Consider the following 11,383-nt stretch of genomic DNA (forward strand, 5'->3'; position numbering starts at 1 on the left):
AAAAAAAAAAAAAAAAAATTATACACAAATTTAAAAGTAATTATTCTAAATCTACTAATGTAACTGAACATAAAATTGGTAGAAGTAATGAAAGCTGGGAGGCATGATGATCATCATCATCGTCATCGTTTAACGTCCGCTTTCCATGCTAGCATGGGTTTGACGATTTGACTGAGGACTGGTGGACCAGGAGGCGATACCAGGCTCCAATCTGATTTGGCAGAGTTTCTATAGCTGGATGCCCTTCCTGACACCAACCACTCCGAGAGTGTAGTGGATGCTTTTACGTGCCACTGGCATGAGGGCCAGTCAGGCAGTACTGGCGACGGCCACACTCGAAATGGTGTATTTTACGTGCCACCTGCACAGGAGCCAGTCCAGCGGCACTGGCAACAATCTCGCTCAAATGTCTTTTCACGTGCCACGATGATGTATATATTAAACTAAGACAGAGACATATTATCCAATGTGTTTCCGCCCAGTCTACAACTGCTAACTCTCCTCCTCAATGATACTCCCACATCTCTCTATTTATCATTTCTCTGTCATTCTCACAATCTCTCTGCACACTTTTATCTTGTCACTATACAATGCTGCCAGTGTGTCTAAAGATAGCAGTGGATCTTTCCTATTCACTGTACCATGACACCTATATACCAAGAAATGGCATTGGACCAACCCATATTTAATCCACTCTATCACTATCCCTATTACTCGTAGATCAAGGGGCCTCTGTGTAGGAGGTTGCATTGGATGTGCTTGTACTCCATAACCCTACCATCACTCTTTCTCTATGACTAGCTGTCATTCCTTCTCCCCCAAATCACTTGTAATTGGTATCCCTTGTTTTTATCCAGCACTATCTCTCTCCTACCAGCCTCTCATCCCAATCACTTTTGCTCACCCACTTGCCTTGCTTCTCTCTTCTCTTCACATTAGTCTCATTGCCGAGAGTTAACAAGCACATCATGTAAAAGAAAGAACTCTTTAAACTTTTGGATTACCAAGAAACCCCACTAGCTTCAAGAGGATGACGTGTTGAGTTAGTGACATCATGAGTGGGCAAAGGAGGGTGAAGATCTATATGAAGCTAATTCACTTTTATTTTGTTTGGCATTAGAACTGTTATGATTTTGTTCAGTTTACTGATTTGGAAATTTGACAATGTTGAAAATATTATCTGATGCTAACATTTGCTTGGAGTTAGAGTGTGCATATATTATTTAAGGTTGTTAGTGTGACCTGAAGTGTGGTGTGGTTGTTATAGTTAAAATACCCACCAATACACTAAACACCCTTATTGTTACAAACCCTCAACTTGTTTATTGTACTTTCAAATAGAGTCCAAACTGTACCAACAAGTCATTCATATAAATCTATCTTTTTCATTTCTCACAACACTTTAGAACATGAGAACTTTTCAGAACCATCTCTATGTCATCAAATGCAAAGTGAAATTGTTTATTACTGTTTCAGAAATGTCTTGCAGCAGTTTCACCATAAATATAGCATCTGTGGAGTTACATCCAAATAAAATCCCAAACTCCACCCACCCTACCTTTATCTTATACTAATTTCAACTATTTCTATAACTTTCATGATTTGGTCCATCAAATTAACACCTTTATAGTCTTCCACTTCTTTGTATATCTCCTTCCTTTTACCCTTGTAACATTTGATGACGATAAATGCTGACTAAGATAACAACTTCCTGCACAACTTTATTAAGTGTCTGATATGATGACAGCAATAAACTTAACTACTTACAGAGTGAGCATTCATGATTTTCTTTGTGTCCCAATCTCCTTCACCTGCAAAATAAAATTCAAAATAATGTAAAAATAACAAAGCACTGAGGTGAGAACAGAAAATAGAGATAACAAAAAATATAAACTTACCTGGACTTGAGATAATTGAGATGGAGCCATCTGAACTTGCACAAGCCAACATCAGACCAAATTCATGTGGAGCAAAGCAGACAGAATTGACTGAAATAGATTAAATTCTTATTCTAATTTTTTCGTCTGGTGATAAATTACCATGATGGTAAGATGTAATTTGAGGGAGATTTTGCAGATATTTCAATTAGATCAAGCAATCACATAGAAGCTCCTTCATTGACTTACTCTATATCATCATCATCATCGTTTAACGTCCGCTTTCCATGCTAGCATGGGTTGGACGATTTGACTGAGGACTGGTGAAACCAGATGGCTACACCAGGCTCCAATAATTGTTGAATATTTAAGGTATAAGTTAAACATTAGAATTTGTTAGAAGCAAAGCACTTTTAGCATATTTAAGCTACTCTATATAACTGGAAAACAAGAATCTCCAGAGAGCCTTTATGTGGTTTCTTCACCTGCAAGATGTTGCAGCCAAATTTCTCTCAAATCATTCTTTCAAAAAGGAAAAAAAGTATGATACAAGAAAATACCCAAAGTTAAACAAGCATCTCTCACATTTCAATACCCAGGCATGTTGTAAAAACACCTAGATAGTTGTAGACATTTACATCTGAAGACCTGCCCAACACAACAATATGGAAAAAAAAATCATACAAAGTAAATGTTCTAATCAACAGATATACGCTTAATGACATTGTGAATTTTATTATTAAATGTGTTATTTACCTGAGGAGTCATGATTTGAATATTCATAGAGTTTGGCCCAAGTGCCATTGGTTTCTTTCCATATTATGACTTTACGATCATAACTACAGGATGCTAGCAAACATCCAAACATAGGATGTGCCCATGCTAATTGCCAGACAGGTCCATCATGTCTAAAGAGAATTTTAAGAAAAGATTTCAGTTTTCAAATGCAAAAAGTTAAACCCATAGCTTTTAGAAAAGTGTTAATGAACTGAAGAAAACTTTTAGACATAGAATTAGATATTTAACACCAATTTGATGACACCATATACAGCATACAATCTGTCCTGATAGAGATGAGACCCACTTCAAGAAATGATGGCTATGTTCTTCGCTTATCATTTCTCTTAAAAGCCATTCAAGAAGAGTTTTCGAAAGCCAAACAAGAGTACCTGGCAAGAATGACCAACAGATTGCGTCTCATCCAGTTCTCTTTTTGTTGAAGATCAGTTTCACTTTTCTCAAATTCCTCTTTTCACAGTTCAGTACATCATGCTATTTTCAATCACAACAAAACCAATACATGGTATGCTGTGTCTGAGATACATTTTATCATCATTTTATGTCTGCATTGAATGCTGATATGGTTGAACAGGTTGTTTACATGGTGTCATCACTCATCAAGGAGTGTATCATCTTGTACACACAACAACAGAAAAAAATTGGCCAACTTATTTGTGCATGTCTTACAGCCTAGAGGGTGTGTATTATCATGCTACTGGCACTAGAGAGGTCATTTCATAGAAGAGGACAAAAGTGCCCCTTCTACCTTATATCAATATTTGTTTGGAGTTACTCTAAACCTTGAGGGAGTCTGCAATGTAACTTGCAGATTCCACATGTCACCCATAAGTTCCTTTCTTAATGTATGTATGACACACACACACCCACACACATTAGTGAAACACATTCAAAATAGTTAATTGCAGGGAACTATATATTGGTTTACTTTACAATTTTTAACTACTTCCAAATGCAATGTGGAATTAATTATCAATGTTTAAAGAAAAAAAATAAATAGCAATGTAATGTTAAAGTTTTATATCAAATACTTACGCTTTCAAATCAGCCTGAAGTGTCTGGCTGCCATTTCTGACATCAAATATTTTCACAGATTTATCAGAAGAACATGTTGCTAGCTTATTACCATAATAATCCATTTGAGCATCATGCTGGAAAGAAAAATAATAAATGAGACAAATGAACATATTTTTGCATGTTGGTATGGGTTAGACAAGTTACAACAATACACATCGTCTTGCACACACAACAGAAAACTGGCCAATTTTGGTGTTATGTATGTTTTACAGTGTGAAAAGGGTGTGTTTTATCATGTCACCAGCATCAGAGAAGTTATCTCATTAGACAAGTTATCTTGCCGAAAGGCAGCGAGCTGGCAGAAAAGTTAGCACACCGGGCGAAATGCTTAGCAGTATTTCGTCTGCCGTTACGTTCTGAGTTCAAATTCCACCAAGGTTGACTTTGCCTTTCATCCTTTCCGGGTCGATAAATTAAGTACCAGTTATGCACTGAGGTCGATGTAATCAACTTAATCCCTTTGTCTGAGACAGTGCTCTGTCTCAGTTGTCTTCCTCCAATGTTCAGAGCAAAGTCATTCACTTGGACCACAATTACCAAATAATAATCAATCCCAGTACTAGATTGCCATTACCTTACCTCATATTTATCATTCTCATCATCTTGGTAAAGCCTTAGAGAAAACCCTTTTGCTGTCAGCAGAGATAACAGCTCCCTGAATTTTTTACCGACCAGTTCTTACAGTGGCTACTATGCTTTCAGAACACCCATCTCAATTTCTAATTCAATTCCTAAATAATAGAAACTATCAAATACTCCTAGACAGCTACTAGGGCACTGGAGAGAGTCTAGTTCACATGTGCTCTTAGTACTTATTGCCCCTGTGCACCGCTGCATATGATGTCTACCATATCTGTTATCCTTCCTGTGATTCCAGTACATCTCTTATGAATCCATAGTTTATACTAGTTACAACATATTGTAACAACTTTTCTTCACATTAACCACTGCTATTTCCTTGATGGTGTCAAAATCCTGTCTTTTCTCTTTGCAATTCCTTTCCCTATTCTACTACTGTTTCAGTTATAAGAACTAGCTCATATGCATATATTACTTCCTATGGGCAGCAGGCAGTAAACTCTTGCTATGGCTTAGAGGACTATAAATGAACAGAAAGAAGCTGGAAACTGATCCTTGATGTACTCCTACCTTCACTATACTCATTATTAACTCTCTATACCTCTCCAAATGGCTTGTACAGCTCTCAAAAGCCATTTGTCTCCCTGTCAAAGACATTCACTAGGTCAACAAATACCATATATATTGTGTATGTGTGAATGTCCATGAATACATGGAATACTGACATTACAAGACTTTGCTTATCATAGCCAGTGGTATGTTCATATTCCTTGTTGATATTATGACCAAAAGTTGATGAGATGGCAGAATTGTTAGCATGCCAGGCAAAATGCTTAGTGACATTTCACCCATCTTTATGCTCTGAGGTTCAAATGCCACCACAGTTGACTTTGCCTTTCATCCTTTCAGAGTTGATAAAATGAGTATCAGTTGAGTACTGAGATCGATGCAATCAACTAGCCCTTTCCTCTACAATTTCAGGCCTTGTGCCTTTAGTAGAAAAGATATTATGACCTGTTACTTGGTTTTTTTTACAAAGATTTGTGGAATAAAAAACTTATTTGAAAAGTTAAGGTCAAGAACTGATGACAAAAAAAGCATCCAAACGTAAAACCCTGTTTCAAAGAAGTCCCCATCTACTCCCTGCCAGCATAGAAAAATAAACATGAAATAAATGAATGAATAATGGCCTTCAGTTCAGTTTAAGATGTGAAATGAAGTTGCCTGCTTCCTCAGTTGACCTGCCCACAACATAAAGCTCTCAATCAAATGTCATAGCATCATTTCACTGAATCTTAAAATCATCTTTAAAAAAAATTCCATTTGAAAAAAAAGTTCCATTTGAACTACTATAAGCCAATAAAAGATTGCACGAAATTCCAAAAGGAAATACCCAATCAGCTTTAGAAGCTGGGTATATTATCAGCCAAAATGATTGCTTCTCTAATGCTTCATAAATCACCTAGAAATGTCAGACAGTTCACAACAGATTAACTGCAGCCTATGCACATTCTAATAACTTTTTGCATGCATTAAGTAGAAACTGCATCACATGAAACTGTAACATTTCATTGCAGTAACAAATGAGATTTTCAGTCAGTTCAACAACAATGGTTTCAAATTTTGGCATAAGGCCAGCAATTCCAGGGGAGAGGCTAGTTGATTATATCGACCCTAGTGCTCAACTAGTACTTATTTTATTGACCCCCAAAAAGATGAAAGGCAAAGTCAACCTTGGAAGAATTTGAACTGAGGACATAAAGAGCCAGAAGAAATGCCACAAAGCATTTTGTCCAAGGTGCTAAGGATTCTCCCATCTTGCCACCTTTATAATACTAAACCTTCTAGACTTTGGAATTCAAAAAGTTACTATCCCTGTTAAGCAGCGAAAGGTAATCATTTGGCACAATCTTCACACTGAGACTAATCACAAAACAAAAACAACCAAACTCATATTCAATGTATAACAGATCCATTTGTATTTCTGATGATTTCCTCAACTTAATAGTTCCAGTATGAGCTACAATGTAAGTGACATGAACTGGATATGCAGTAGATTAAACAAAATGATTTAATTGGGTATGTTGCAGATTGACTTGTGCAGAGAAACCATGGCTGTATGTTTATGACAAATATCTATCTGCTCCTAAGGGAGCCTCTAAAGAGTTATTTGACTGGTTAGATATAGCAGCCAAACTACTTTCAAATAACACCTTACTCTCTTTATTAAAGGACAACGCAGACAATGTAATCTTCAATATACAAAAATGATTGTGTGGTAAAGAATGGAATACCTTTGATCAAAGGTCTGCTCAATAGGGGATGACCTGAGGCTAAATAACAATAAAATAATTAATGTAAATGGAGTGTCCTTTAAAATAAAAAAAATTATATAACTTTACTCACAATCATATCTTCATGAGCTGTATCAACCGAGTTGATTACAGATACCTGTAAAAAAAAGAATACAAGATGAAAATGGCAAGTAATAATAAAAATGATCTCTGTTAACCACAAAGGACACAGGACAAAACAGTGTATATGTGTGTGTTGTGAGGGATTTGTGTGTAAACAGGTTTAATAAAAAAATAGTCATAATAAGATTTGAACAATAAGTATTCCTCAATAGGGGGATGTTTGAAGACTGCTTGTGGAAAAACCCCATAAAACCACAGTTGCTCTGACTTCAGGAGCAGGTGCTTTTTCTCAATTCTTTATCTCCGATTTACAGGCGTATACTCAGGGCAGGCCCATTCACTCACATCATGCTGGAAGGTAACACTTAACTCTCCTCCCTTATTTTCCTCTTCAAGTGAAACTTGAATTGACCAAAGAGGAAATGTTTGTCTTCAGCCCCTTCAATTGCAATGGCTACCAGGCATATAAAAACTGCTTGCTCTTTCTGGTTAAAAGAAGACAGCAGGGCAATCTTCACAATGGATTCAGTCGATAGGTGGATCTGCCCTACACATGACAAAAGGTGTTTAACATAAACCCACATGTCAGCAATGCTTGGGCAGTGGACAAGAACGGAGGATAGTTTCATTGCCACGCACACATCTTGGACATGCTTGGCTGACAGCACTTCCATGCCTGTAGAATTTATCTCAAATTAGCACTGCCAGATCAAGGATTTTTGGACGTTATCCATCAATCCCAAGCTGAAAGTTTTCCAGAAGTGAGCAACCAGTTGATCATCTTTAATGCCCAGGGTCTCCCCAACAATATCATCACTTTTACCTACCACTAATCCTCTATAGAATGCTAAACTGGATTTTCCACCTATTGCAGTGCTCAACTGGCTGAGGGCTGTAAGTACTTGAAGATATTCCACTTTCCAAGTGTTTTCTTTCAGTCTCTGCTTGACCCAGGACTACAGCTTCATCAAGGAGACAAGCTGGGGAAATGCATCTGACAACCACACTTATTCTCTGTCAAGCAAGTGCTGGAAATGTTGTAGCCTCAGCACATGTTTGCACATCATCAGCCATAGCACCCCAGTCCACCATGCAGCAGGTGTTGACAGCAGATGGATCACCTGACCTGTCCACAAGAAGCAAAAGAGAATACACTCTAGTGCAGTCAGACAAAGACTAGAACATGGCACAATGGTCAGGGAGTAGATGATGGATGCAATGTACACCACCTCTGCCTGACCTTTCAGGGATAGTTTCTGCTGAGTCAATTTCTGGATGACAGTAGTCACCTTGCTCATTACCTCATCCTAGTTTTTGTCCATCTGGAGGTCTGACTTAAACCAGACCCCAAATATTTAACCAGTCTGTCCATTCAGCGCCCAACAACATGGCTGGATGTCATGGACTTGCTTCTCTAGATGCTGAGCCACAAGACCATTGACTTTTAATGATTAATTTTCACTCCCAATACCATTTTGTACTGCCCGAGAGTGGTACCAATTATCTTGATTCGTTTGATTTTTGACATCACTACACTACGTCGTCAGTATATGCTGAGACAGATCTCCCACATCCTTGTTCACACAGGATGCCCCTCAACATCTTCAGCTTGTGCAGTAGTAGCTTGAGGGTCAGTATGTACAACAGGGATGAGAGGAAACAACCTTGGCAGACCAAGGACATGATGTTAAATGATCCAAGAAGTGACAACCCTGGTGGGCCAAGCAATGATGTTGAATGATCCTAGAGGTGACCATTCACTCTGAGCACTGAATAGATATCGATGTACATTGCAGCAATCCATCCCCTGAATACAGGCCCAAAACTAACTGCCTTGAGGACCAGCACCAGGTACCGATGGTTGACTGTATCGAAACCCTTGGATTGATCTAAGTTGACCAGGACCTCACCCATGTCAGGTTCTTTAAATAATAATAATCCTTTCTACTACAGACACAAGGCCTGAAATTTGAGGGTGAGGGGCTAGTTGATTACATCAACCCGGTGTACAACCAGTACTTATTTCACTGACACCCCTCCCCGAAAGGATGAAATAATAATATGGCGTGTGCAACTTTCTCACTCAATAATAAATCTAATTAAAATAAACTTTAATTTAAAAAAAAACGCTTTAACTATCAAAGAATTAGTATTAAGTAAAATGTATACTCAAACCTATTCAGAAACTCACTGGAGAATTGAATAGCTTGTGTAGAATAATTGTTTATATTATATTTCTGTTTGCGAAGTAATAATACATCCTCAATTCAAGAAGAGATTCTCAAAATCATTTCCCAAGCTAGTATTAAATTTATTTGACAAGTTTTATTCAACCACTCAGAAATATGAATTTCATTATTTGTGATGCAGGAAACAATATTTAACATTCATCGGATTTAATTATTGATAATTATTTTAGACTATAACCCGCTGATAAAATTCTTCAGAATGGGCCTGACAGACTACAGGTCTGTTCGATCAGAATAAACAACTACATTTATATTTGGGAACATTCTAGTAGAACAATATTTATTTTATTTACCTCTTTAATTGTGAACAAAATACACTTTAAAATCACTAAATGAAAATAGTTTAGTTTTAAAATATTGATAATATATTAAAAAATCTTATAGTGTTTCGCTACACCGGTTTGATAGATGTCAAATACTTAATGCTAATTATCAATCGCGATTTATTTTTGTTTCTGTGTAATGAAATAAAAAGAATAAGCAAATATAACAAGAAATTAACTTACCATATTGAATAACTGATATACACGACTAGAAATGAATTAGACTCCAGGAATGAAAATTATTCTGAGATAAGCCGAAATTTCCTCCAGCAATACGATGCGGACGTGGCATGCGAGTTCCACAAGGGAGGTTACTGCAGTAACACCGGCGTCATTGACTATTCCTAATTTTAAAAATCAATTTCACAAAATTTACTTTTCAGAATACAATTTTAATGTCACATATACATCATGCATTTGTATATTATAAGTTTTAAACTACTTCTCTGTCGCCATATATTTCTTTTGTGAACATTTATTAATACCATGACCACTGCATTTAAAAGTCAGAAAAATAGAAAGATGTTAAACTATTGATCAAGAATTTGCATTGCATTTTGCCCACATCTAAGTTGAGTTGCAGGGACACCATCACGATACAGAATGTCTTTTGCATTTTCGATCTGACCACACCTGATTTCTTCCAGAAGAAAATCACACCGAAAAAGAAAGAGTTAGAGTAAGAGAAATCGACTCCAGTACATGACTGATGATACTTTATTTATCAGCCCCGAAAGAATGAAAGGCAAAGTTAAACTCGACAGGAGCTTCGACTCTGACAATCGGCTGCCTTAATTGTAATTATTATAAACGTATAAATTAATTGAGTTTTAATGCCGAAGGTAAAGATATTCGGCGATCTTTCGATACTAGTAGTTGTTGCGTACTAGTACCGAAAGATCGCCAGATATTCTTACACCATCCGTTTTCGGCGTTTATTATTAGGATTACGCCGAAAACGGGTGGTGTGCATATTTTTTACCTACGCCAGTTTAATTAGCTTACATTGAATGAATTATATAAGAAAACAAGGAAACGAAGTCTTTTGAAAATACCAGTATGAAATGGGTCTCATTGTCCGTATGCTAAGGAGATATCTCAGCATCAGTTAGTCCTCTCCTGGAAAACGCACATCTTTAACATAGCTGAGACTTCTTTAAAGACTGACTTGCTTTTTTCAGGACCAGAAAATACTCAAGCCTCTGACAAATACTAATCCTCAACAAGGTTCAGGGTCGGTTTCTATCTTGCGGACGTCCTTCCACTTTCCCCCTTTGTAGATGTTCGTCCCTGTCATAACAAGTGGGACGCCATCCAGTGCAACATTTTCTTGGACGAACTGATGTGCTGACTTAACTAGCACCGTCGAGCATGTTTCCGCTCGGCCCCACCAGCTCCACAGCGGTACTTTGCTCAACGTAATGCCATCACTCTCGACTGGGATTCAGCTGGATAGCGACTGTTTACTCATCGGTGTTTCCTTGAGGTTTGGCCTCTGGGTCTGTGAGCCTCACAAATGTCGCTACGGATCCACTGTGGGTTCTTTCGGCCTCCACCCATTGTCGTTATAGTGCTGGCCACCTACCACGCCATGCTGTTCTCAATGAGATTATAAAGCTTGGCCTAGAACTCCACAGGCTTCCCTTCCCAGTTCGAGCCTGCGGAGCTGGACCGAAGGGACGGTAAAAGGCCAGAAGGCATGATAATTTTCCCGTTTTATGGTGGTAGGTCCCTCGTCTTGGAAGACACATGCTGCAATACCTTCTCCAGCATCAACTCGGTGTATTCGGTTACCACCCCAGGCTTCGCTGCACGTCAAGCCGAAAAGGGCAAACTGTCAAAGTATCGACTGCTCTAACAGATTTGCGGTTGAGCCTATGACAGTGGAGACCTCCGGCATTCTTGGCCCCCACTACTATCCCTGCTCACTACTATCACGGCGGAGATGGCTATCCGCAAATGCGAGCTCTGTGAGTGGGAGTGGCTGTTCCAGCTCGTTTCCCTTTGCCATCCTCCGGGGCAACGCCTTTTCCATATTGTCCGCCAGGACCACGAGACTAGTC

The 11,383-nt window shown here is 38.2% G+C and overlaps 1 protein-coding gene across 1 annotated transcript in view; it reads right to left on the reverse strand.

Moving 5' to 3' along the window:
• Positions 1-9,643, reverse strand: part of LOC106870401 (protein SEC13 homolog) — a 15,366-nt gene extending 5,723 nt beyond the window's left edge. The window contains exons 1-6 of the mRNA XM_014916452.2: positions 9,504-9,643; positions 6,738-6,782; positions 3,711-3,826; positions 2,634-2,785; positions 1,899-1,988; positions 1,768-1,811 (exon numbers count right to left, since the gene is read on the reverse strand). Coding sequence (XP_014771938.1) covers positions 1,768-1,811; positions 1,899-1,988; positions 2,634-2,785; positions 3,711-3,826; positions 6,738-6,782; positions 9,504-9,506 — 450 coding nt within the window. The 5' untranslated portion in view covers positions 9,507-9,643. The remainder of the gene's footprint in view (positions 1-1,767; positions 1,812-1,898; positions 1,989-2,633; positions 2,786-3,710; positions 3,827-6,737; positions 6,783-9,503) is intronic.
• Between the last annotated feature and the right edge of the window lie 1,740 nt (positions 9,644-11,383).

This window comes from Octopus bimaculoides, chromosome 1, assembly GCF_001194135.2.
Source record: "Octopus bimaculoides isolate UCB-OBI-ISO-001 chromosome 1, ASM119413v2, whole genome shotgun sequence".
Lineage (NCBI taxonomy): Eukaryota > Metazoa > Mollusca > Cephalopoda > Octopoda > Octopodidae > Octopus > Octopus bimaculoides.